At 41.2% G+C, this 27,455-nt stretch overlaps 4 protein-coding genes across 8 annotated transcripts in view; 1 reads left to right on the forward strand and 3 right to left on the reverse strand.

The window, feature by feature from the left end:
* Nucleotides 1–2,167: 2,167 nt before the first annotated feature.
* Nucleotides 2,168–10,949, reverse strand: RAB24 (RAB24, member RAS oncogene family). Its single transcript, XM_081939568.1, has 9 exons — nt 10,816–10,949; nt 9,964–10,186; nt 8,537–8,605; nt 8,282–8,360; nt 5,272–5,339; nt 4,064–4,163; nt 3,501–3,551; nt 3,029–3,088; nt 2,168–2,639 (listed from the first exon to the last, which is right to left on the reverse strand). The coding sequence occupies exons 2-9, from the start codon at nt 10,078–10,080 to the stop codon at nt 2,572–2,574; spliced, it is 612 nt and encodes a 203-aa protein (XP_081795694.1). The 5' UTR covers nt 10,081–10,186; nt 10,816–10,949; the 3' UTR covers nt 2,168–2,571.
* Nucleotides 10,950–11,003: 54 nt separating this feature from the next.
* PRELID1 (PRELI domain containing 1) lies at nt 11,004–14,479 on the forward strand. The gene is made up of 5 exons (XM_081939566.1): nt 11,004–11,340; nt 12,838–13,063; nt 13,171–13,284; nt 13,472–13,550; nt 14,150–14,479. The coding sequence occupies exons 1-5, from the start codon at nt 11,249–11,251 to the stop codon at nt 14,266–14,268; spliced, it is 630 nt and encodes a 209-aa protein (XP_081795692.1). The 5' UTR covers nt 11,004–11,248; the 3' UTR covers nt 14,269–14,479.
* Nucleotides 14,480–14,625: 146 nt separating this feature from the next.
* On the reverse strand, nt 14,626–21,705 carry MXD3 (MAX dimerization protein 3). 5 transcript variants are annotated; one of them, XM_081939561.1, is made up of 6 exons: nt 21,280–21,705; nt 21,026–21,125; nt 19,726–19,755; nt 18,297–18,414; nt 16,934–17,102; nt 14,626–15,682 (listed from the first exon to the last, which is right to left on the reverse strand). In XM_081939561.1, the coding sequence occupies exons 1-6, from the start codon at nt 21,347–21,349 to the stop codon at nt 15,489–15,491; spliced, it is 681 nt and encodes a 226-aa protein (XP_081795687.1). In that variant the 5' UTR covers nt 21,350–21,705; the 3' UTR covers nt 14,626–15,488. The 5 variants fall into 5 exon arrangements, with proteins under 5 accessions (XP_081795687.1, XP_081795688.1, XP_081795689.1 ...); XM_081939562.1 differs by having other exon boundaries at nt 18,297–18,411; nt 21,280–21,699; XM_081939563.1 differs by lacking the exon at nt 19,726–19,755 and having other exon boundaries at nt 18,297–18,411; nt 21,280–21,704.
* A 2,036-nt stretch (nt 21,706–23,741) lies between these two features.
* ZFYVE28 (zinc finger FYVE-type containing 28) overlaps nt 23,742–27,455 on the reverse strand; it is a gene marked incomplete at its 5' end in the record, with an annotated part of 40,031 nt that continues 36,317 nt past the window's right edge. Inside the window, 3 exons of the mRNA XM_081966011.1 lie at nt 23,742–25,254; nt 25,740–25,852; nt 26,562–26,648. Of these exons, the coding sequence (XP_081822137.1) occupies nt 25,123–25,254; nt 25,740–25,852; nt 26,562–26,648 (332 nt within the window). The 3' untranslated portion in view covers nt 23,742–25,122. The remainder of the gene's footprint in view (nt 25,255–25,739; nt 25,853–26,561; nt 26,649–27,455) is intronic.

Raw genomic sequence — 27,455 nt, forward strand, 5'->3', positions numbered from 1 at the left:
TGACATAAGTTTGGGGGTTGCAGTTCTTAAAACAGCTGCAGAACTATTGTTCGTACTTTGGGTCATTTATAAAAGTGATTTTAAACTTTTTAAAAAAATCATACGTTGTCTTTATGAAACCAAAATAAAAATGAGTCAGATAAGGTAATTAGCACTTAGCAATGCTAACATGATGGACGGAGGGGGTGGGGGAGAGAATTGGTTCTCCAATATGCATTGTTTCATTCTCAGGCATGTTGGTTATTGATTGTGGAGGGCATCAGTGGGAATTATGGCTAAGCAGAGCTGTTTGCAGGAGATCTAAACAGTATATGCTGCCATATCCCTCCAGTGCTTAATTTTACCTGCATGGATGATGAAAAGGAGTCAACAAAGCAAATACCTATATTTGTGGAAAAAACCAGCCCTATATGGCTATGCAGAGCTGCCCAATTCAGAGAGCTGGCTGTCAGAAGAAATTTTTGGAATAGCTACATTGGAAGAAGATAAAGTGTCTTTGGATTATTATTTTCATCTTACTTCCCATACCTAGTTGACTGTATGTGAAATTTATAATAATTGGGGGAGGGGGGGAAGGTTGCCCTACCAGGTGTTCCCAAAATATGTACTGTAATTCTTTGTATATAAAAGAACGTAATTACTGTAAAGTAAAGTTTAACTTTACTCTTATCTGTGTGCATTGTCTCATTAAGGTCTGGCAGAACATTAAAATCTACTTTAAAGGAAAGCTCACTTTCACAGCAGTTAACCCCTTCAAACAGTTAATGGGCCCAACAGTGCTTAGCTTACAAGAGAGCACAATGTTATCTGTCTGCTTCTCAGGCAAAGTGAAGTCATGCTCATTTCTGGTGACTTTTAAAACTGTCCAAGACTAAATTATTAAAAACTGTTGAAAGTGTGCTGCAAAATTAAAATGCGATTTTTACTGGATCCTTAACATGTGGCATTTTAACTTCTATCTTACTATAGCTAGAAACTTAGGTAACTTGCTTATTCACCATCCTGAATTAATGGAGCTTCTTTCTGTCTTATCATTGACCAAAACATTGTGCAGCTTTTTTTTTAGTGTCTTAGTAAAAGATTCGGTCCTATTTTTAAAAGTCCAATGGTAGAAAAACCATTTTCCAGTGACAAATTAACAGGTAACGAAGTGTAATATATCCAACATCTTGATACTGCTAGTGTTTATCAAAGAAAACATTACTACCCATACCTGTCAGGAAAGGAAAAGCATTTTCATGATTACATCTGTAATCTCGCTCTACAGCCTTCTGGCATTCTCTAGTTCCCATATTCCACCACTGTAACTGCATTGGAACTCCAGTATCCTAATACTACCTACCGTATGTAGTTCTACTCAGTGTGAAGATTTAAATAGTATTGGGCCTTTTTATTTTGTATGCATTGTTGTATTAAATTACTTTGGCCAACTCTGATTAAGCTATCTCAATAGAGACCCCTATTTGAAAGAAGGGTTGTTTCTGTTGCTACATTGACAGCTACTGATTGTCAGAAACTGATGGTCATCCCTAGAACCACTCTGAGATGACTTGCAGGTTAAAAAGTTTCCTCATATGGCCCCTATGGATAGCTCTCATTTAACAACAATAACCGATACCATCATTTCTATCACTAAGCAATGCAGTTGTAAAGTGTGAGGTTATGTAACCATGTCACTTCATGACAGAAATTCCTGCATTTTCAGTTGCCATCATTAAACAAGAATATCACACCATCACTATTTGCAACCTATACATTTCCCTGTTGACTTTGGTTATAGGAAACTGACAAAAGGAGGTCACAAATGGCAATCGTGACCACAGGTATGTTGTGACCATCCTAAGCATCAAGAGAGGTAAGTATCTCTCCTTCAGCTCAATCATAAGTAGGATCACTTTACTTAACCACTTGTTCAGTGATCCTACTTATGATTGAGCTGAAGGAGAGATACTTACCTCTCTTGATGCTTAGGATGGTCACAACATACCTGTGGTCACGATTGCCATTTGTGTATGACGTAGTAAAACCAGGACACGGATTCTTTTCCTAACTTTCTGAAGTTCTGGACATACTGTAATTGCAGATAAATTTTCATCCCCAAGTGCTGCTCCAAATAATCTGAAAATTTTTCAGCAGAAATAGAAAGCTGACCATATCCCACACAAAAGACCACACTGCCTTTTATTTACATGTAGATAACTTATTGGAAGCCATTTAAATAAGCTTAAGAATCAGCAACATCTTCAAAATAGCAGAAACAACCCAAGACAGCCTAAGGTCTCTTGTGCATAGTGATGAAAAATAATAATTCTTGACACAGTTCAATAATTTAGTCAATATCTGCTGGGAAGGGAGCACAAGGCAATCAAATCTTCCACTCAACAAGGCAGCACATTTTGCAGCATATCCATATCCTTGATCTCTTCTGCTTCCTTGGATAGCGGCCAACAAATGATGTTCTACATATCCAAAGGGCAAGGCATTCCAAGTAGCAAGTAGAAGATGTGACCCACCAGAAAAAGCATGAATTGCAATCTGGTGGAAAATGTTACTTTTGGCAAAATAAAGAATTCAGTGATGACAGCAGCTGTAAAAATAGGTGGTAGTGTTCTTTTGATTCAGATCAACTCCTTTGTCCTCTGAAAGTAAACACATATAGGTTATACAAGTTGTACAGATTTCAAACAAATCAAAGTTAAGGCTCCATTAAAATTTCTGTGGAAAATTTGGCAGTCACAATTCACTTAAATGTGTGTAATGCATAAAAGCCAATACCTTTCCTCTGGTCATTATTCCCAATCTTCCTTGTTACTGATAAGACAGGAGTGTGAAAAGATGCTCATTGATTCTGCTGCCTTCCATGCTTCTCAGGACACATTCACAACTATTCTCCTAAATTCAGTTAAAGGTCTCCGGGTCTCAGTTTCACAGGGACTAATATGCTGGATATATGTTTTAATTCAGGAATACAACAAATGATTTAGAAGTGGATGTAGATACTTAGAACACGCCTGGTTCAGCAACTCACCTGTTAACTCAAAAGCAGTAAAATGCACATAATCTTCAGCCACCTTCTGGAAAAGCTCATCTTAAAAAAATAGAGATAGTAAAATCACACAGAGCAATGAAACACTCAAAATACAGCAACCAATGAAAATCCCTTTGATAAACTGCTGAGGCAAGGTAACCCTCTTAGTCTTATTTGTATACTCTCAGTGGAATAGTTAATTTAACTAAGTATAACTTGTTTCTGAACAGATCTGCTAGAATTATATTGTAGTTCTAGCTGAAGAGAAGGTAAAAATAGTTGGTTTGTTTTTTTCTCATCAAGAAAAGATAAAATAACTCCATTCACACTATCTTATCTCCAACACTAGGAGAGAAAAATAGAGGAATGAACATATGATTAAAACATTCTGCCTATTCTGGAATTCGGTTGTTCCAAGAATGCCAGACATGTTTAGCATAATGCATGTACTGCGCACAAACAAGATACATACCTACATTCTGTCCAGTCTTGCTTGAGGTTTCAAACAGCTCAGCTTTGATCTCTGGAATGATGTCAGAAGGCAAGGATAAATGTTTTGTTTTGTACTAAAACTCTCAAAAGTTAGTAACCAATAATATATCAACTATTACAACCCTCAACCTCTGGGCTAGATCTAGAGCAGGAGAAATCTATACAAAATTACAGCCATTTGGAATCAGATCATTTTCCCTTTCTTCCCCCCACCCCACCCCCTTCAACAAACATGAATATTCCAGCCAATGACATTGCTCCAAAAAGGTGGATGCACATTATTTTCCCTGAAGGGCAACACCTAACTCACATCATTGCAAAGCGTAAACTGCTGTTTTAGAAAAGACGTCAGTAGAACTCTTTGCCCTCCTTTCAAAACTGAGCAATTGTTAAGCAGTGTCACCTTCATGAGGAATTATAACCAAAAAACAAACATGGTTTGCCTTTCCAAAGACATAGTCAATGGAATATTTGGACCTCCTATGAATGATTTGCAGGGACAAGAAGGACCCTGATATATAATAGAATAAAATAAAAACACACCATCTGCATAGTCCTGTACATCATGGAAGTCAATTTCTCGTCTTCTCTTATCTTCTTCCAGCAAGTCACTTTTGGTGCCACACAAATAGATCCTGCAGTTCTACAAAGAAAGAAAACAAGGCTAGTACTTTCAACATATGAGGAGTCCACTGACACTTTGCTCCTCACAGGAATCGTTATAGAGCAGGGGTGTCAAACTCAAGGCCCGTGGGCCGAATTCAGCCCACAGGGTGCTTAGATCTGGCCTGCGGGGCCAGCCTGGAAATAGTAAAGGCCCGTGGTGCCTCCGCTACTCGGACACGGGGGGGGGGGGGACGCATATGGGCCCTGTTCTGGGCCTGGACAGCCTCCTGCAGCACTTTGGCAGCCAAAATGGGCCCCCAAAAGTGGCCTGTTTTGGCTGCCAGAGTGCTGCAGGAGGCCGTCCTTGACTCGGAAGGTTATAAAAGGGAAGAAAGGTAAAATATTTTACCTTTCATGCTTGCAGGATTCTGCTACTATAGCCTATGTCAACAATTTATAGTTCTAGTCTTCCTATGGATCTGGTCTCTCTCTCACAGGGTGTTCAAGTATATATTGAAAAAGCAAAATCACAGAAATGTACATCTATCTATTTCCATAAGTGTATAAAACCATGTGTGCGGAGATGTGGTCCCATGTCATGCCTACCATGGCCACGCCCACTCCAGCCACACCCTATACTCCCCCCCCCTCGGCCCTCCGAAGTCAAACATGCAGCCCTCAATGAAATCGAGTTTGACCACCACCACCCCTGCTATATAGAGTTCATATTTATACTGTGAAATCTAGTGTGTCTTCATTCTGTTTAGTATTTTGACAAGAAAGATCTCAGAAGGTCCCCAAAAGCAGTATTGAACTTAATAAACACTGGGGGATTAATTCGATAATGACCAAGTCAAGCTTCCCAAAATATATTTCCAGTGTCTCAATTCCCTACATCGGTGCCTACCATAAGCATCTCCTATGGGGGTGAGGGAATTTATTTTCTGTAAAAACTAGTAGCAGTATTTAAACAACAGAAAAACCATAAACAGATCATCTGAACCATCCAAACAACCATAATCCATATATTATAAAAAGAGACCACTGATAGGACCCCATAAACATCATCCCAGAGTTTTCCTTGAAGTTGTCCTGGAAAAGCCAAGTACCCCATTTTCTCTGTCTACAAATAGAGATCAACGTACTTCCTCAAAGTTCTGTAGTTCATTCACCCAGAATTTTGCTCTCTGGAAACTGCTTCTGTCAGTGAGATCTGTGGAAAGAGGAAGTGTCAGGACTAGATCCCACCCATGGAATTAAATTAAGCAGTTCCATTCATCCCTGCATAAGTAAATTATGTCAAGATACTAGAAGGTGTAATTCAGTTGAGAAAGTAGAAGTATCTTCCTCAAGGGCTCTTAATAAAGCCACTATAGTCATTTGGGCTATTTTATGTACATGTTAAGCGAGGTTATCGGATACCTGACATTTTTATTGGCTCAATTTCCCAAAGAGACACGATTCATTAAATCACAACAGTACAATTCCAATTCTGTATACAGTAGTGCTTAAAAATGCGTGGTTCTTTTTGAATTGTCAGTATTTCTGCCAAAATATGTTGTATGTTTTACACACAAGTTATTTGAGGAAAACTGAGGTAAAGGAACATATTTGTATACGACAAAAAATAAGCCAACTTTTGTTTTCGGTAACTAGTGAACTCCCAATGTTGCAGTAATTCCAACTAAACATTTCCAAGAACTATTGATCGGTCCTGTACATGAGCTAGAGGAATTTTAGGCCATTCCTCCTTACAGAACAGCTTTCAGAAGTCTTCAGTAATATCCTTTTGTCAAATTGTGACAGACTTCCACAACACTCATGTTTTGTGAAGATCAGACTTGAAAGTGAATATCCAGAATTCTGTTGTTTATATAAGGTAGGACCTTCCACATTCATATCTAATTATCAGCCCGTTGATTGAACCAGCTGACAATTTCCCTGAACTTCTAATCCTAAAGGTTCACATAATTTTATAATACAGAAATGTGTAGCTTTAGATAATTTTCTTTAATAAACCAATGAGCTAGAACAGATAGTCCTCACTTCACAACTGTAATTGGGACAAGCAGCTCTGGTGCTAAGCAATGCAGCCAAGTGAAACATCATGTGACTAAACTCAAGACTCATGTCAATTCTGCTGCAGTCATTAAGCAAATCATCTGCAGTTGCTGATGTCTTTTGACCACAACTTGTAGCTCAGCTTTCCCACTGAGTTATGGGAAGCCAACAATGAAGCTCACAAATAGGGATCATGTGACCATGGGATTGTTCTGACCCAGGTTGCCTAGGCAGAGGCAGGCTTCCCTAGAGTCCTTTATTGCTCTGCTAATTCCACAACAAATGGTCCTGCACGGCCGGTAAAGCTCCACCCCAAACTTCCCTGAAGGCAGCGACCCACAGTTCCACAAACAAAGCCAATAACCATGAGCCAGATCGCAGAAGCAGAGAGGAAGTCCAAAAGTGAAGTGCAAATCCATAAAGCAAGGTCCCTAAGTTGTACACAAGATCCCAGATCCATAAGGCAAGGCCAGAGTCCACACACAAGAGTCGAATTCCACGGGCAGAATACAAGGCAGAGGTTTTTCCAAGGCCAGGGAAATGCATGCCAAAGCAAAGCAGGGAGACCTTCGTCCAAGCAGCCTCTCAGACCTCCTTTCAGCTTGTCTCTACTCTACTCTCTATGCCATTGGATCGAGTGGGGAAGGCTGCTGTTCCTCAATAGAGGAGATATGCTGCCTCTCAATCGTACCATCACCCGTCTGCAGGTCATCCCCTCATGTATCTGTGAGGGGAGGCAGCTCCCCATCTGGTTGACCATCTCCCCCAATGCCTGAAGAGCCTAGGACATCATCATCCTCAGCTCCTGACCTCTCCAAACATTCCAGGGGAGCCTGTGGTGGTCTGCAGTTAAGACAAAAGGAGCGACTTGGGAGCAAGGCTTGGAGATGATTGGCCCCCTTCCATAAGACATAAAAGAGGAGCAAAGGGACGTGAGCCTTTGCAGGAAGCAGTTTTGTTCATTCTGCTCTGTTTAAACTCTGAAGCTCTGTTTGACTGTGCTCTGTTTGGCCTTGCAAAACTAATTGGCAATTAGGTCTCTGGCAGTGTTTCAAGGAATAGAAAGGTGGTGTTTATCAGCCTTACTCTGAAAGACTGTGGCAGATTTCTGTTGGACTCTTCAAGACTGGTTGTGAATCATTACGGACTGTGAATGAGGATAATTCACAGCTGTTTAAATAAAAAGAGGGGTTTTGGGACTAAGCATGTGATTTTTACTGTCTCAGGAAGTCTAGATCAGATCCGTGCCATCCCCGTCAGATGATCCTATTTCTAATTCCTCTTCCTCCTCCAAACTGGGATCCGATGGGGCCATAACAGGGACAATATGATGGTCATAAATACCCTCCGGTTGTGAAGTTTCCAAATCTTAATCGCATGACTGTGAGGCTACTGCAAAGACACTGCAATGGCCTTGTTTGAAGATCAGTCGTAAATTTACTTTTTCAATACCATAAGCAAAGCAGTCATCAACTGAAGACTACCTGTATATCTTATTTAATGGGGCTCTCTTTATCTAGTTTTAGGACTTTTGTGGACAAGAGAGAATGTTTTAGGTCTTACCTATGCAGAAATATTGAAAATTTAAAAAGTTTAAGCACTTTTGTATATGAAATTGTTTGATTATAAAGTGAGATTTTCCCCACTGATAATATTTCCTGACCAGGACGAGTCTCATAATGCTGTATTAGATTTAAGTCTATAACATTTGCTGTCAAGCAGCTCAACTATGATTGCTAGGCGATGCAACAGAAGAATAGTTTCTATAGCACTGCCCTCAAACCCAGCTGTATTATAGATGTAGTTCTTCCTTCCATTCTGCCCTTTGTAGCAACAGATTTTAGCTAGAGCCGATTACAAGATAATTCAGGGTGAAATGACTTTCTTCAAGTGGCAACATGGGATGGGGAGAGCTAGATGGAAGTAGCAGTTGATGTCTGAACAGTACAAAAAATATTGCCTTTTCCAACTGGCATCTTCTAATTGCAGTTTCCCCGATATTCCAAGCTAAGACGGTCAGCTTGGCTCTAGAAATCTGCCAACATGCATGTTTACCATAACATAAATGGCAGCTTTATGCAAATGAATGCTTACCATAACATACAATGGCAGCTTTCGCTCCACGATAGTATATTCGGCTCATAGCTTCATACCTCTCTGAGCCGGCCGTATCCTAGAGAAAGGTAATGGAGAAGAGTCAGATTTCCACTTAGTGGGAAAGTATGGTTCTACGTTACATAGTACTATGCATAATGCAATGCAAATGTTGATTAAACATACCTACTGTCAGTATTGCGAAGTAAAATTAAGAAACTTTCTCACATATGTATTATTTCAACCGTGACTTACCCAGATACCCAAGGTTACTGTGCGACCTCCCACTGACATTACTTTAGCCACGAATGCAGCACCTATTGTCTAAAATAACAAAGGTAGATGTGAACACAGATATAGTATCCCCGTCAGTTTTGGAAAGCAGCTGTACACATAGTCAATTTACAACCATAAATGACCCCAGAATTACAGCTATGTTGCTGCAATCCTAACTTAAGGCATCATGTGAATGGATCCATTTTTAAAAATATTTTTATAGTGGTTGCTAAGCAAATTTATTTCATCCAAAGGACTCTCCTCCCCGCCCCTCAAACCAGAAGTAAATAACAGAAGGTAGCAAAAATGTTGAAATTGCAGTCCCTTGACTGTGGGAAGTTGCAAAGACCCTATTGCCCAAAATGCGATCATATTGATGGGGTGGGGTGGGGAGAAGCTACCTCCATATCTTTGAAAACATGTCATAAGGAACTCTGGAGAAGTCCATCTTAACTTCAAACCAGTCATTAAACAACTGGTCATGAATGAAATACTTTTTTTAGAGGCAAATGGATCCTATCCAAGCAACAGTGGCATAAATGATTTGTAAACCGGAAAAACAACTGTTTTAACATTTTCTCTTAGTGAGCATTACTAAGTGAAACACCTGCTGGCAGATAAGACACTATATATTGAGGATCAGTAACTTTTCAGAAAACATCTGCAAAGCTCTCTTAAATGGAAAGTAGACGTCTCTGCCCCAGTTAAAATGGCTCCTTTTTGAAATAGTTTCACTTCAGTTTATCAGCCGCTCCCCATTTCACAATAAGTAATGTAAAAACCATCTCAAATTCAAATTCTGATGACTAGAGCCACAGGGTTGTCATTTATCTATTTATTCACTCTCAACTTCTGAAATCCAATAGAACTATAACAGTAGTTCTATAATAGTAACAGAAGAATATTAAAAAGATCATCAGGAACAATAACATCCAAGCCCAACCCAGAGTGGGGCTTTCATCTTGTACCAGATCTCCTTTCTCAGGACTTTCTTCAATAGCTATGTTTTATAGCACTCCTTAACACTCAGCAAGATAGGGGGCTAGTCTGATCTTAAGAAATAAACTATTTCAATTCTGCACTAGGGAAACACAACTCTGTAAATAAACAAGGAGCTCTTGGCAGCATTTAGCAAAATGGTTTCCTCCTGGATGTTTGGGAACTATCCAATCTAGCCAATGGCCCTGGGATTTCCCAGGCAATATCTTATCTGACTGTCAGTCAAGACCAACTGTGCTTAGCTGAAAAGATCAGCTAATATTGATTAATGTTGCTTATAACATTAAAATAAAATCAAGCCTGAGAATCCGAACTTAGTGAAATGTGGGGGAAGAAATGCATGGAATTGTGAAGGATTCAGTACAAATGAGTGGACAATCTTTCAGCACAAAAAAGACAAAACTCACATTTTGATAAGGTCCTACTAGGAAGCGGTTGTGAACATATCTCTCCACCAAGCTGGTCTTGCCTACGTATTCCTTGCCCAGCATCACAACTTTGGCATCCACACGCTGCCCGCTCATTCTCCTGCCCTCGCAGCCGAGTGTTGCCCTCCAGAGGGATCCTAAGCTCCCGCAACTCAATCAGGTGGAGCAGCCAAAGAGGTGCAGCTCAATTAGGCAAGTTCACCTGGAGGAAGGAGAGGAGGAAGTGCAGTGATTCATCACAACAGAGAAGATATCTGACCAAAAGCTAAGGCATCCTTCTCTTCTGTTCTCTTTCTGTATTTGGCAACCAAGAGTGATGGCGCCTTGGATTAAGAGCCTTAACCCCTTTTCTCACGCTAAATACTCCTACCTGTGAGAAGACAAAGTCACCAGACTAGAAGCACAAGCTTTTTACTCTTCTAGTTCAGAGACTTCACCTAATATCGGTAGGTAACATCAGAATCAGAATAGAGCTGGAAAGGACCCTTGGAGGTCATCTAGTCCAACCCCCTGCTCAAGAAGGAGACCCTACTGTTCCAGACAAGTGGCTGCCCAGTCTCTTCTTAAAGGCCTCCAGTGATGAAACACCCACAACGTCTGAAGGGAAGCCGTTCCGCTGGTAGGCAGCTCGGGAGGCAGGAATCGACCTCGGGGAAATCCCCGGCGCGGAAAGGAAGACCTGACTTGGACTGGAGGAATGGTTGCCCGGTGCATTTAGCATGACATCGGAGCACGCCGGGTACGGACCGCTTGGTTCCAAAGACCAAGCACGGGCAGCAGCGCCGAACGAGGCCCGGCAGATACTGTGGGAGACGCTACAACGATACTCACCCCGGCCTCATGTCGCTGGAACCGGCCGGCCACCGCTACTGGAGACGAGGCGAAGAGAAGCAGCGGCCTCCTTCCGGGCCGCCTGGGCCGAGCAGTTTCCCAGGACATCCCCGGGGAAAGGGGCGGGGCTTCCATCCGGGAGCGGAAGCGCGCTGGAGGGCGGGGGCGGGGCCTGGGCTGAAAGCAGGGAAGGGAGGAGGCAGCGGCGGAAGAAGCGCCGCCGTCGCCCCGCGGAAGTCGTTACTCCTCTCCTGTTTCTGCATGGCGGCTGCGGTGTCCCTGCAGCTGCTGCTCCCGCCGCCATCTTTACCACTGCAGGGACGGGACGGCGGGAGAGCGTGAGCCCGGGCCGGGTGACGCCTCCCGCGCTCTCCGCCGGCTCCTTCCTCCGCCTCCTCTCCCGTCTCCCGCCGGATCGGTGACCGCGGAGCCGATGGGGAAGTACTTCCTGACCCTGAGCGTCCTGAAAGGGCCTTGGGACCAAGTCTTCACCGCCTTTTGGCAGCGCTACCCGAACCCTTACAGGTCAGGGGGAGCAAGCAGGGACGGGGCGCTTCTCTGTCCTGTCGGGCGGGCGGGACTGGCTCTAAACCGCCCTCGTCTCCTGGCCGGGGGGCTCAGAAAGGCGTGGGGGGTGGCCGGGCGGAGAGGGACCGTAGTTACACGGAGCGGGTTCTTCTTTCGGGGCAAGACGCCAAAGGGCTGCCGTTGGGGAACCTCGTCTCATTCATCCTGCTCGCTACTACGGGTGTGGCTCCGGCTGCTGTCTCGATCGCGGGGAAGCTCTGCGCCGACACGGGATTCCCCCCTAGAGGTAAACCTGGGAAGGCACCCGATGAAGCCAAAGGGAAGAAAAGGAGGGATTGTGAATCTCAAACCTTCCTTTTTTTCTTCCCTCCTAATGGCGAAAGCCGCTGTGTGACCCACTAGACCAGTGTTTCTCAACCTTGGCGACTTTACGTCCTGTGGACTTCAACTCCCAGAATTCCCCAACCAGCTGGCTGGGGAGTTCTGGGAGTTGAAATCCACAGGACTTAAAGTCACCAAGGTTGAGAAACACTGCACTAGAGGGAGGAAGGGAGCGAGCAGAGCCGAGCTGGTTTGTGGCTGCTTCGAGCGTCACCTTACAGTGGGTTAAAAGAAGCTTTTAGAGTGGAAGCTGAAATAATAGGAAGTTGAGGTGGTGTTTTAGAAATTCAAAGATTCCTTTGGAAAAGAATGATCAATAATGGTTTGACTCGGTTTAACTGGTGCTAGAAGAAACTGTTGTCAAAATGAGCCCCTCTTAGGGGAAGACCCCAATAGTGTAGATTAAAATAATACTCCTGAGGTAAGTTTAGTTAGCAACTGCTTATCTTCTCAAAGTCAGTAGGCAAAGCCTCTTTTATCCTGATCTCATTAACTTATAAGGTTAATCTTGGTCATTGTGTACTGTCCTACTTAACTTACTTTCCCTACTTTAACACCTATATTTGGCTGAAATAATTAAAAGGTGGTCAACCTAATTAAACATGAGACCACTTGTCTTGCCCATTGGATTCTGAAATAAAATAAATGCATGCTAATAGAACTGAAAAATACGGCATCCTTCACTTAATCCTCCAGGGAAAGATTGAAGGCAAACGAGGTCCAGGCAGAAGAAGATGATCATGGCTTCAAAACCTAAGGGGCTGGTTTGGACAAAACTCAGCAGCACTTTTTCATGCGGCTGTGGACAAAAATAGGATTGCCAACATGATCACCAACGTCCGATGACGGATATGGCACAACAAGAAGAAATAGAACTGTAACTGTCAAAAGTAAACCTGAAAGCAATGCTTCTCCATTCCTCCTTCCCAATCAGGATAGGTGTGGTTTTGATAAAAGATTCTAGATATGAAAATAGGGTAGCTAAGACAGAAATAGTATTATTTGACTCCACTGAATTGTGTGACTAGATAAGTAGGGAGTGTTATGCTGCTATTTAATTATAGTTGCACAACATAGGGTAGTATCTTAAATTCTCTTGTCTTCTTTACTCAGCAAGCATGTCCTAACAGAAGATATCTTACACCGAGAGGTGACTGATGACCAGAAACTGCTTTCCAGGAGGCTCCTAACCAAAACCAATCGGATGCCACGCTGGGCAGAGCGCTTCTTTCCACCTAATGTTGGCCACCATGTCTATATCCTAGAAGATTCCATTGTGGACCTACAGAATCGAACCATGACCACATTCACCTGGAACATTAACCATGCACGTCTGATGGTAACAGTAAAATGTTTTACATTTACTTACCGCCACTACTGCAACATAAAATGACTCAGAACGTTTGGGGAAGTGATTGTTACTTTGGAATGCTGTCTCCCTTGCAGGTAGTGGAGGAGCGATGTGTTTACAGAGAGAACCCAGAAAACAGTAGCTGGACGGAAGTCAAGCGGGAAGCCTGGGTCTCCTCCCGTCTCTTTGGCGTTTCCCGTGCTATCCAGGTAAGGGAGCTACAGATCAGTGTATGCATGACAAAGAAGAGACTGCCTGTAATAAACAATCTGGGACTACTGGTATCTAGCTGAAAAACTAGGCTGATTGCTCAATATTTAAGCTCTCCGAATAAATAGAGAAGAGGCTATTTTTATCTCTTTGCTTCTTGTTCAACTGGCTGTTCTCTTTTTTTAGGAATTTGGCTTGGCTAGATTCAAGAGCAATGTGACCAAGACCACTAAAGGTTTTGAGTATGTGCTGAGCAAAATGCAAGGTGGGTACATCTGTAATAGCAACTAAAAATGCAGTATATAAAATGTAGATTAAGACATTTTTTAATTGCTTTTTTGTACTTGTTCTAAGTGCCACATGTAGTCCTCAACTTAAAACCACAATTGAGGCCAGTTTCTGCTGCTGAGACAGTTATATCCCATTTTACAACCTACTTTGCCACAGTTAAGTGAATCATTGTGTTTATTATTAAAACAGTTGTTAAGTGAATCTGGTCTCCCCACTGTTTGTCAGAAGGTCGCAAAAAATTTAACATGAACCCAGGATATAGCAACTTCATAAATATAAGCCAGTTGCCAAGTATTTGATTATGTGATCATGGGGATGTTGCAAGATCATAAAGGGTGAAAAACTGTCATCAGTCACTTTTTTTCAGTGCTATTGTAACTTTGGTCACTAAACAAATGATTGTAAGTTGAGAACTACCTGTATTAAAAATGTAAAATCATTCTTCATAGATAATGTCTATTAAAATTTTATACAATATTTTCCAAAATTGGAACAAACTAGAGTTTTACAGAAAAACTAGGTACAGTGAATATATTTACTTACTTCTGGACTTTTGGCTTGTTGATTTTACAGGTGAAGCACCATCTAAAACACTAGTGGAAACCGCCAAGGAGACTGCCTTGGCGGTTACTGAGAAGGCAAAGGACTTTGCTGGCAAGGCAGCTACTACAAAAAAGCAACAGTATGTGTGAGAAAACAGTTTTTCCACTGAAGGAACTAAATGCCACTGCCAGAGTGGTACAATAATACTGGAAGGTTCACTTTAACTTAAGCTTCCCTTCCTTTGGAAGTTGACCAGAATGTCTGTAGATTTTATGTTTTTTTTAATTGAGACTGTACAAATCTGACAATCATCTTCTTTCTTAAAGGTGTAATTATCATTAAAAACTAGACTTCAATTTATTTCAGTATCAGGATGTTTTTCATCAATGATTTAATTTTTCTTCCTATTTACACTTGCCTCTTATGCAACTCAAAAGTAAGCCTTTGTATATGAGACTTCAGAGAATTTGTAGCTGTTGGTGAATAAATGTTACAAATTACTGAGGTTAGGTTAAGGTAAAGGTTCCCTCCACATGCGTGCTAGTTGTTTCCAGCTCTTTGGGCGATGCTCATCTCCGTTTCTAAGCCGAAGAGCCAGCGTTGTCCGAAGACTTCTCCGTGGTCATGTGGCGGGCACGACTCAATGCCAAAGGCGCACAGAGCACTGTTACTTTCCTACCAAAGTGGTCCCTATTTTTCTACCTGCATTTTTAATGTGCTTTCGAACTGCTAGGTTGGCAGAAGCTGGGACAAGTAACAGGAACTCACCCAGATACACAGCACTAAGGATTCGAATCGCTAAACTGCTGACCTTCTGATCTACAAGCTCAGTGTCTAAGCCACTGAGCCACTGCATCTCTTTAGGAGGTTAGGTTACAAGTAAAAATAGTTATCAAAATCCCACTGAATACATCTTAAAGTGGTTCACTTTGAGTCAAAAAAGGTCAGAAAAACCTAGATTTTGCAATGGCAAAAGGTCTCTTAAAGCAAAACTTTACTATTAGTCCATTCAACAGCAAGACACATTTCATATTAAAAAAAAAACCTGAACACAGCATTTACCTGTTGTGATATGGATTTTTAAAATCCTCCCTGTAGATAAGAGCTAAGTTTATCTTTTGTTTAAAATGCCTAGCGTTCCTCACCAGCCCAAGTCTCTGCAGAATGGACTTGCCTGTTCCACAAACCTTAACTAGGATAGCATGTAAGATGCATATGTTGTGTATAGTCAGCTTCTAACAATTGTCCTAGTTGGTTTTGTGAAGAAGGTGGAGATGCAGCACTTGGTTTGATGAGGTGGTGCATAGTCTTTTTTGTAAGAAAGGAGGGGTTCTTCTTTACTTACAGAAAACAGTCTTATAGCCATGTATCAGTTATCCTGCCACGAAGTAATTTCTGAAAAGCTTGAAGCCTGTCTAGATGAATGCTGCCCTCCTAACTGAACTTCTGTCCATAACCAGAAGTTGCTGACATTGGAATAGCTGTGCTCCTGCTGAGTACTGAAGGCAGTCATGACATCTCCAACGCTAGCAGATGCCAGGCCTTCTACGTCCACTTCATCTTCTGCAACAGAACAAAAACAAAAAACAAAAAAAACCACCTTAGCATTATGCTTTATTCAAATAATAATAATAATAAATAACTTTTCAACACAGGCATAGCTAGGTTTCCTAGGGGCCACTTATTCCCTGTTGCCTCTGCCTGTCCAGTTCAATCCAGCAGGATTTATTCTGGGTCCTGTCGATTAAAGTCATCTTGTAGGACGCAGAAGCTTACGTACTGTTACAATTCTTGCCCTCTGGAATGATCTCCCCTGCTCTGAGATTTTATAAGCCTCCCATCTTTGCCTCCCTTTTTTTGTTTTAGTAAGTTATTTTTTTAGTTTTAGGCTGCCCAGGATTGCTTGGGAGCCATGTGACCTATAAAATGAAAACAATCTGGCTCAGTCATTCTTCAAATTTACCATGCCTTTTTATCGTTAACACTATAGCTCGGCGATGGCAAACCTTTTTTGGCTTGCGTGCCATAAGTGGGGGGAGCACGGGGGGCGTGTGCAGGCGTGCAGCACCCATAATGCAATGCGCGACCCTCCCAGTGTGCATGTGCGCACTACAGGCGTGACCCCCCCTTCCCCATTTTTTCATGCTTTTTTCGCCCTCCACAGGCTCCAGAGGCTTTATAGGAGCATGGGGAGGGTGAAAACAGCTCCCCCCCAAGCCCTCCGGAGGCTTCAGGGACCTTCAGGCTTCCCTGAAGCCTCCGAAGCAGTCAAAACGACCCTCCGAGCGGAAGTCACTTCCGGTTTGCTCAGAGGGTCGTTTTAAGCGCTCTGAAGGCTTCAGGGACCTTCAAGAGGTTTCCCTGAAGCCTCCGGAGCAATCAAAACGACCCTCTGAGCAAACAGGAAGTCCGTTTCCTGAATTTCCGGTTTGCCCGTAGGGCCACTTTTTTGCACTCCGGAGGCTTCAGGGAAGCTCATGAAGCCTCTGGAGGGCAGGGCGGGAGAGGCTCTTTTCACCCTCCCCAGGCTCCTATAAAGCATCTGGAGGGCGAAAAATGGCTTTAAAAAAGGGTGAACTCTGCTGGCCAGTGCGCACATGCGCGCTGGCCAGCTAACAGGGCAGCGCCTCGCGTGCCCTGACAAATGGCTCCACGTGCCACCTGTGGCCCGCATGCCATACATTCGCCATCACTGCTATAGCTGGTGACTTTCTGCTTATCAGACCCTGCATTTTTTTTGCTGCATAACTTGTCAGCATCAGGAAGATGTAGCACTAGAATCATTACTGGGCATTGCCCACCTGCATTGCCCACCTGAGTCAGAATGCTCAGAGGAGACCCGAGAAGAATCCAGGCTATCTGCTTCTGCCTGTTCCATATTCAGATGGGCTTGCAATTCTTCTAAGCGCTGGTGCAAATTCTGCTGCTCACAATGTAGCCTCTCTTTCACTTGTTGAGCTTTCTGTTCCTGGTATTCTAGCTTCTGGGAGTGAAAGAAGGATGGAAAATAATATTTAGAATTGCAATTGAAATGCTTTTATTTCATATCTCCTAGGAACATCACATGGGCTACTATTGGAAACAAAAAATAACACAGCCACTTTCTCAAATTCAGCTGGAAGCTAGGTAGTCCACGCTAAACACAAAACTGAAGGAATTATAAAAAATTATTCTTGGCTGGATTAAAGATTTCTCCCTTTGTTTTCATTGATTCTTAAATTTACTTGAAGGCTGGCAGTAGTTTTTCTTTTTTAATACAAAATTTATTAAAGTTTAAAAGAAAACATAAAAACTAATACAGAATAAAGGAAACAAAACGGGTGCAGAAAAAAAGCTTCTGATTTTCTTTGTAGCAGATATGTAATGTTACATAATAGTCTTATTCTATGATTACAAAAAAAAGCTCACTTTTTTCTACACATTTTTTTTTTCAAATCATCAAAACTATGAATGTGAGAGGTATAATTTGTTCCATTTCATGGAAAGGTCTACAAGGCATTTCCAGTAATCAAGGAAGTCAATTTAGCCATCTCTGCAAGTTCCATCATCTTCACCAACCATTCCTCTATTGTGGGTAGTGTCAATTTTTTCCTCTTGAATTTTTTTGAATACACTGCAAATGTTGTACGTAAAAGTACAAGTTCTATGTTTTTTTCTAGCTATCCATTAATCCCAAATGAGAAAGTTCTGATTTCAATTGTACATTTGTCTTTAAAATCTTCTGAATTTATTTATTTGTACCCAATTTTTTTTGGGGGGGGGCTTTTACACCATATATGATAAAATGTCCCCTCATATTGTTCACATTTCCAACAGAGATTCGAAATTCCTTTATGCACTCTAGACAGTTTCTCTGATGACAAATTGGTTTTTCCTTCTTTATTCATTTCCATTTATTTTATTTTTTAAAATAATTTTTTTTCTTTAAAAAAACAAGACAACACATACAGAACATTCATTTCCATTTATTGACTTGATCAGGCTTAAACCTTTTTTTATTATTACTATTTTTCAGTTTTAAAGGCCATGGGTTATTTCTAATAAAATATTAAAACTAGAAACCTCAATACCATTTGCAAATTACTAACAACTAAACCAGTCAAGAAAGGCAGTCTCTAATTATTCCCAATATTATTACAGTTACAGCTTCCTGGAAAAAGCGAGGTACATTACTTACTTTAATGTGCAATCTGGCACAATGCAGGAGACTAAGCATTGTGTAACGAGAATGTCCTGTATTTGTGGGGATCTGCTGCTTCAACTGTTCTAAACACTGCCGTAGCTGGGCCCTTCTGCTGGGAAGAAACAGACTTGTGGACAATCACATTTTAAGTAAAGCCTTAATTGAATTCTAGACTCAGAACACGGGTGTCAAACCCGAGGCGTCATGTTGCAATCATGTGATGTTTCGCCTTTTTGCGGAGCTGGGGTGGCCTGCACGTGATACATCTGACCCATAGGCCGCCAATTTGACACCCCTGCTCCAGAACAAGGCAGAACCACATTTTCCAAAGAGTAAATAATTAATATATGTCTGAACTCAATAATTCCTTAATTCAGGGATTTCTGTATTGAGTCACCACTTTCTGGGTGAAATCAATTCAGAGGAGATAGGGTTTTTAAAACTAATTTGGACCTGAGAATGGTGTCATTGTCAAGACTGATTCTCAGGGATGTAGAAAACTAAACCAATGAGTTTAGCCACCTACTACTCACGATAAATTCATTGGGTGGATAGGTTACCTACATTAATGTATGATTTTATAGCACTACAGTACTGAAAATCTAAGAATTGCTGTTTCACTAGGCATAACACTGTATAACATGGATTTCTAATCTTTTATGCTCCCTTGCTGATAAGAATGTAACTAACTCTAGTCATTGAGATGTTATGAAAGAGTTAATGGCCTTGGACTGCATTTCAACTTGAAAATACTTACATAGAAAATACTATCTACCATCTGCTGCATTCCCAGTTCAGTTTCATTGACTTGAAATGAGAACAGCCAGTAATAACAGGCTAATGGAGAACCAGCTATCTGCACTTGAGGTAGCCTGAAATAGATTCTTAAAATATTTAGGAAAAATAAATCAACGGGAAAAGAATTACAAGGAGCATGAATTCACTGCCTTGAATTCATAAAATATTCTTACCAGGGCAATATAAAGACCAGGAAATTGCATTTTTCCAAAACTAAGTTTGGCCAGTGCTAAGCTCATTCACTTCTTGTTGGTGCTCAGTTTGTTATGGAAATTCACCCTGTTTAATTCATGGTATGATGTATTGCATAAGCTAGAAAATGGTTAACTTGGGAAGCAGCTTAAATGTACGCATAAATAGTATGAAATATTGAGAAACAGGTGAGGGAAGTCTTCCATATAAATGGAAGAAATGACTCAGAAAGGTCATTTCCTGGTTTAGAAAAAGGAAAACATATTTTTAAATGGTGACCCTCAAAATTAATGGAGGGATTGGTGCTTCCTAGTTATTAATAGAGCTAGGACCAGGCAGAAATGAGTCCATCCTTCTTCCCTAGCCAATAAAATGTGGGAGAGAGGAGCCTAAAAAGAAAACCAATTAGAACAATATTCCTCTTTAAGTGTACCTGTGTTTCTCCAGCTCATTGTGTACAGACCTGAGAGGAAACAGAAACACAAAACAAAAATGATGAACTATATTTAAAATTCCAACAATTGATAGTTATTTTTATCAACATCATTCAGCAAAGCAAACTAAGCACACATTCAGTCAAACTGAAATCTCTTCTGTTCAATTTCAACCTTCCTCATTTGTGCAAAGAAGTAAATCTTTTCCGTTCAAAAGAAAACCAAACATTTGCTGGGTTTGCATGAAGACAGAATCTCATGCTTATGCAATAGTGGCAAAATCAATTTAAAAATATGAATACTGGTAACTTAAATATTAACATGTTCATTCATTGCACAACCTTAAAAGAGATAAACAAATATGAACTATACTTCATCTTTCAATGTTTTGTTATTAGATAATGAAATCTAGAAGACTCAAAGGCAAGTCAAAGATTTAAACCCAAGTCTATATATGCTTCAGTACCAAGTGGAAAAGTATTATGAAGCATCATTCAGAAACACTAAAGGAATAACTAGTCAATCTAACTACTAGTAAAAAAAAATACTTCCAACAGCCATCCTTTCAGTTAAATCCTGCTTAAATTTCACACACAACCTCCGCTTCCTTTTGATTGTATCTTTGTCTTTCAATTGAAAAGGCATTATGAAGCATCTAGGTAATTCAGAAACTTTAAAGGAATTTGTCTTGTTTTCTTAAACTAGTCAATCTAATTGCTACTAAAAAAAACACTTCCTGATATTCCAACGCTTGCAGTTAAATCCTGCTTAAATTACACACCCAGCCTCCACTTCCTTTTGACTATATCCTGTTCTTTCAATCAGAAAGGCCTGTTTACTACACGCCTGCGTGAATAGTACCTTTCTTCTATACGAGTGCTCTTCCAAGTACTTTTTCTCCTTATAGTGAGAGAAATGAAACTAAAAGTAGACATAAAAACATAAAAACTTGGTCTAGGATTAGCGGCTCTCAAATTCTGGTCCCAGGACGACCTTTACATTATTAAAAATGACTAAGGCCCCCAAAGAGCTTTGGTTTCCATGGGTAAGGTAATGTAATATTTATTAGAAATGAAAATTGAGAAATGTTAAAGCATTTGACTTCACAGATCTTCCCCTCCCCCGCGCCCCCCAAAAGGTCCCCAGACCGCACTTTTAAGAACCTCTGGCCTGAAGGAAATACAACCTTTTTCCAAGACTTGGTTTTCCAAATCAGGATAGTATTCCTCCTCGTCTTAAGCCTTCAGGAAAAAAAGGAATAAAATCAAACAGCCCGAGGTCTAACTGAAGAAGCCTTACCGGAGGTTTCTCGGGGCCTTTCGCGTTTTCGGCTTCCTCTGCGATTGTAACGCATCTGGTCCGCAGTAAGGCGAGAGAGAAGCATAGCCGTGTTCGGCTTCTGGTGTGTGTGAATAGATAGATATAAAGACGTATATGTTTTAGAGGTTCCAACCTGCCCTCGCTTTCCCACTCGCTCCCTTCCTCCCGAGGAGACTCAGTTCAGCCGCCCTCCGGTTAAGAGCCATAGACGCCCTTAGAGAATAAGGGAATACCTCTCTCTCTGCGCTCCAAATAGTCGGCCGCTTGAAGCAACACCTGAATGTTGCTACTCGTGAGCTCCATGACAACGGGGGACCCGCGCAAGTAAGGACTCTGCAGCCCTGGTCACGCAACCGGCCCCACCGCCTTCAGCAACCAACCCCGCCCCTTTCGAACGCTCCGGGGTTCTGGTTCCACCCCTTCTCATCCACAGTAGCAGTTCTTGCTTCGTGGATCTCCTTCGGGCAGCGCCAACCAAAAAGGATGAAGCCAAGCGGACTTTTTTTTTTTTTTTTTGCTTTCGTCTTTCCAACCGCTCAGCCACCCCCTCCCTAGCTCTCCTCGATTTTTAGGTTCGGGGCGTCCTCGCTGCCTTGTTTTGAATCTTAACCTGTGCAGGGCGGGGGTAGGGAAAGCAACGCTGTCATTGGTTGGAGGACGTGACCAGACGTTTATCCGTCACTGCCTCCTTGAAACAAATTCGGGCGGGTAACGAGGAAGTCTTATATTTGAACGGAGGGCGGGGCCTGCACTTTGCTTGTTTGTTTTTTTTGGAGGAAATAGAGCGAGACACGTTTTAATGCTGCTTGGGCGCAGCTCGGTTTTATAAATTAGACGCTTTCGCTTTCGTAAATAATAGACGTTTATGTGTGTACATAGTAAGTGAATGAAAAAAGAGCGTGGTAAAATATCCCGATCGTTGTAGAGTAGAATAGAATAGAATCTGGAAGGGATTTTGGAGGTCTTCTAGTCCAGCCCCTTACTCAAGCAGGAGAACCTACCACTTCAGACAAGTGACTGTCCAGTCTCTTCTTAAAAACCTAGAGTGATGAAACATTCACAACTTATGAAGGCAAGCTTTTCCACTGGTTAATTGTCCTCACTGTTAGGAAGTTTCTCTTTAATTCCAGGTTGCTTCCGTCCTTGATTAGTTTCCAACCATTGTTTCTCATCCTGCCCTTTGGTGGTTTGGAGAATAATTTGATCCCCTCTTCCTGTGGCAGTCCCTCAATTACTGGAGTACTGCTATGTTACCCTTAATTCTTTTCTTTAAACTAGCCAAACCCAAATTCTGCAGCCGCTCTTCATATGTTTTAGTTCTTTTCCTTTGATCATTTTAATTGCTCTTTTCTGAATTTTTTCCAAATTCTCAACATCTTTTTTGTAATATGGTGAGCAAAATTGGTTGCCGTATTCCAGGGGTCGTCTTACTAGGGTTTTATTATTTATTTTACTCTTACTAGGGTTTGATCTTGAGTAATTATCTTCTACGTTAACAATGCCTCTCAATACATACATTCATGTGTGCTCGCTAATCTATCTAGTTAGAAATGATCAGCATATATTTTACTATTAGGGAGAAAAAAATATTTAGAAGTACCTTCTTTTCTTCTCACCTGGACAGTCTGTTTTTCAAAATTTGAATGGGATGAGTTTGCTTATAATATACCATATTTTTCAGTGAAAAACGTTCTCATGCAGCTGCAGTATGAGAAACTGCAAATCTGAAATAAGATGGTATCTTAATAGATATGCATTTGCATGTCTGTATACTTGGGGGCATATTAAAGTTTATACTCTGTTCCAATGGCATTCTTCGTTTACTGGTTTAAACATAGCCATTATCAGGCCCAAGCCCAAATGTAACATAGCAAAATTTAATCCAATCCAATCTTTTGTTTACACCTAATGGACTAAATTTTACCAGATTAAAGCTATATCTCTCTACTTTACTAGATATATCTTAAGAGATTCTAGGTAGGAAGTGGCTATGCTGAACTTCTTCCTCCTTTCCCCCATCCAAGGGGCAATTTGGGCCTCTCTGATAAGATTTACTGCCCACTTCCTGGGAAAGCTCTGTTGCCCAAACTCCTATCCATCAATTCTCCAGATCAGACATGAACATTTTACTGCTCTGGGTCACATCCGGCCCTTTGGCTGTCTCTGTTTGGCCTGCATGAGGTCAATTGAAAATTAGAAAATAAAATGTAAATAAGCGAGCTACAGGAGGTGGGAGAAGCAGCAGACTGCACTCCTTTAATTGGCTGGAGAGAGAAAAGCTTTTCTGAGTGGCAGAATGTGGCTGGGTTGAAGCAAAATGAGGCTCTGCACTCCCTCCTCCCTTCTGTCAGCGGCAGAATTAAGTTCAACCTATTGATTTGGCCCTTCAGGACAGTCCCAGTTTCTTACGTGGCCCCTTGCCCACCCCTGTTCCAGGTGCACATCCCATCATAACCTTGCACTCAATAATTTCTAAATTGCGAAAGAATTTGTAGATGACTATGGCTTGAATATTTTTAAAGACTTATTTGGACCGCAGTTATAAATTCCATTTTAAAAAAACTGGAGTGACACTTCTTTGTTGCATATCAGCAATGCAGTTAGTGGGGCAATCATCAGAAAACAGGGAAATGTTATGATTATTATGAACAAATTGAGCAGATCTTAGGCAAGAAAGACAAGCAAGGGAAAGATTATTGAAATGCTGGTTTACATGTTATTGTTAATAGAGATCTATGTATTACTTCAGTCAATAATGTTACATAGCATTCTTATAATATTCAAGTATGAAAATGTCAAAATCTCTTCCCATGTAGGCAGGTGGTTAAAGTTCCCCTTTAAGCTTCTCCAGGATGACTCATGGGCTGGAAGGCATGCAAACGTCTTGTGTGCAGTTAATAAATGCTGATACTTGCTATTCAACTGACATCAAAGAGATTATCTAGCACATAAAGAACTAGAGCCAAAACCAGTCACCCACATTTGCACAAGCTTATAAATACACAAAATCCTCTGGTTGAAATGAGGTGGGAAAAGAAAAATAGCACAGCAACAAGATTTGTAGAGTCTGTATTTGCAGCAGCAGATTCTGTTGGGTCAACACCCAACAGCAACCGAACAGCTAAATCCAGAAAAAACATTTATTTTGAATTCAGAATACACAAAATGGCAATAGCAACAGACAGCATTTTTCAAGTAAAAAGTTGGTTTATTCAAGTCAGACTTGATTTTATGCAGTTTTCTTGGCAGCAGTATGGAAATGATTTGCATTGCCTTCTTTTGGGATGGATGGATATGATAGGTAGATAAAGAGGGAGGGAGGGAGGAGAGAGAGAGAGAGATCTTTTAGTGTAGCCAGGTTTGCAGGTAACTAGCTCATAAGTCATTTCAGAAAGAGTTGTATGAATCCCAGATACTGTAGGTTTCCAAAGCATCTCCCACAGTGTGGCAGAAGAGTTTACAAGTATACATTGCATACGAACAGTGTTGCAGCCCTTACGCACATCAAGAGCTGAAGAGCAAAATCCCATGGCTGTTCTCCACAAATTGTTGGAAATCCAGGTCCTGCCTTTTCGTTCCAACCAGAAGTATCCTAAAGCCCTTATTGCACATGCATCCAAATCTGGTAACACAATCTCATTTTTCGGGTAAAAACTAACCATAAGACTATAAATTATTCTTAAGTTTTACCAGAAGTCAGGCAAATAGCACCAAGTAATTTCTACATGGGCCATCATTCCATTATAGAAAAAGCCAGCTTTATTAGCACATAGAAGAGTTTGTTCAAACTTCTTTAATGATAGATTCTAGTTCCCACCCCGCAAATCCCAAGTTCTTTATTATAAAAATGCAAGAGTTCATTCCCCCTTCTAAGAACATGGTGCTTCTTCCTCCAACCCAACTCTTGCTTGACAACCAAAAGCCCTTTGTTTCACTCCCTGGAGAATCCCAGTAAGACAGGTGTGATTGCTCCCATAATCCTTTGCTGGTGAGACAAGCTGCAATTGTCTTCCAATTCTTGGAGGTTCCTCAGGCACGAATGGTATTTGATAAAGCCCTCATCCAGAAACTGATGATCACAGGCAACTGGCAGTCTTATTTGTTGAAGGCAAGTGGGTAGTATAGCAGTGTGTACAGATGCGGACTGGCTTCAGATGCCTAAAATGGGGTAGTGCTGCCAAGTGGGATGAGCAACGAGAGCAGAAGATCTGAGAAAAATAAAAATGTGTCCATCAAGAGCAACTTGATAACAAGCCTTGTTTCCTTTGCATGAAAGAAATAATAAACCTATGTTCATGTACTGTATGTATGAACTTGAATAAATGTATGTATAACATCCAATGAAGCAGACTGAAATAGAAAGGATAATAACCATGGTTTAACACCCAATCGTAATTCAACTTAAGGCCCAACACAGGAATATCCTACAAGCTGCAATTTAATCCTTTCTTTTACATGATAGGCTACTCCATTGCTTCTTTCTTACTGTTCTTAACTGCCTGGTAGCTCAGTCACCAAGCCCTGAATGGACTGCCTCTTTCAGTTTGTCTCACCTGGAGATCTGCATTTCCGATCCCCCTTCCAAACACAAGAAAGGAAAGGAATCTAATTCATGAATTGAATTGAACTACGGCCCCCAGCATTCTTGACTCATGTTGGCTGGATCTACCCCAAAGTAGCCCTAATCGCTTACCTTCCCACAACTCCGGCAGTGGTGCCGTCGCCGAAGAAAAGTGAAAGGCACATGGCAAGCCATACAGTGGCTAGAAGTGTTGTCTGGTACCCAGTCTGGTGGCACCGGAGTATCTGTAAAGGAACAAAAAACTAATTGGCAAGATAGTTGCATATCAGTCTTCTAAAGCCACTCAGAATCATAAACTTCCCTGTCCCCATTTTTCAAGTGTTTAGTGTCTTTATTCAAGAAAATATCCCAGAATAGTCAGGCACAGAGCTCATTAAATGGGAAAAAAAAAACCTAAATTAAGGAAGCAAAAACCTACAGAAATCCAGGGAGCTTCAGAATAGGAAATACTAATACAGCCCAGGACATCAGACTGATATGCCTCTATATCAATGGACTATGAACTATTGACAAGTGAAGTGTCATTTATCAGATAATGTATTTCCATGAGTATGGGTGTGTACATGCACGCCTTTGAGTCAGTCTTGACTCCTGGTTACTGCCTGGACAACTCTCTGCAGTTTTCATGGCAATGTTTTTCAGAAGTGGTTTGCCATTGCCTGCTCCTTAGGGCTGAGAGAGAGAGAGATTGGCCCCAGGTCACCCAATTGGCTTTGTGTCTTACATGGGATTAGAACTCCCAGTTTCTAGCCTGGTACTTTAACCACTAACCCAAACTGAGCCTCAGTAGTGACCCTAAGATTATTCCTAAACATAGGAACATTTTCTCTTGCAAATATTGGTTGCAGCCGCTTTGAGAACAAGGTCATCAGAGGCAAAACCCTTGCTTATTAGGGGCTTGTAGAGAACCCATTGCACACTTGGAGCTCTTACCTTCTCTCCTCACACCTTCCCTGCTGCTGGAGCAGAGAGCACAGTCTGTCAAGAAAGGCGCTGTTGGTGCCATACAGAGATCCAACTCTGAAAAGGGGAAAGATATTAGCCTACAAGGCTGCTGTCACTTAACAGAAACATTTCTGTTCCAAATAATGAGCAAATAAAACATAAATAGCCATTCCCAGAACTGTCCCAAAGATGCTTTTTCAAGAGGCAACTGGACTTTCTTGTCTTGGATGACTGAGACTCCCCATAGTTATTTAGCTATGCACTTTGGGATGAACACCCTTCAAATGATATGTATATGTATATGTAATAATTAAAGAAAAATATGCAGAGTAAAGGAAAGACGTAAGAAATAGCAAACCAAATAAATGACAGGCAAGAAATGAAAAAGAAACACAACTAAAACTATTTTATGTATACTATTCACTATATCTTTCCATATCCTTTTATCTTTGCAAACCCCCTCAATTCTGTGACATTCATACATCCTTTTATAATTGCTTTTTGTTTTTTCTTACCTCTTTTCTCATCAACCTCATCTGACTATGACTCTCTTGGCCTTCCCCTTCCTTTCAACCTACTCACTTTTCCTTCATATCTTCATTTTGCAATCTGATCTTCATTCATTCTATATAACCAAACCAACTCAATGTTCTTCCTTTCCACTGGTGGTTCATGATTGTATACAATCCACATTCATTTATCATTAGTTTAGGGTTATTTGCCCTATGGTTTTACTATGCACTTAAGTTCAGGCAGTCACTCACTTAATGACCATTCATTCAGCAACAATTTGAAGATACAACATCACAGAACAAATGGTAGTTACTGTATGCCTGTCCTTGAAGTTACAAACATGGTCGCACCCTCATAGTCGCATAGTCA

This window comes from Natrix helvetica (genome assembly GCF_964273705.1).
Source record: "Natrix helvetica genome assembly, chromosome: 1".
Lineage (NCBI taxonomy): Eukaryota > Metazoa > Chordata > Lepidosauria > Squamata > Natricidae > Natrix > Natrix helvetica.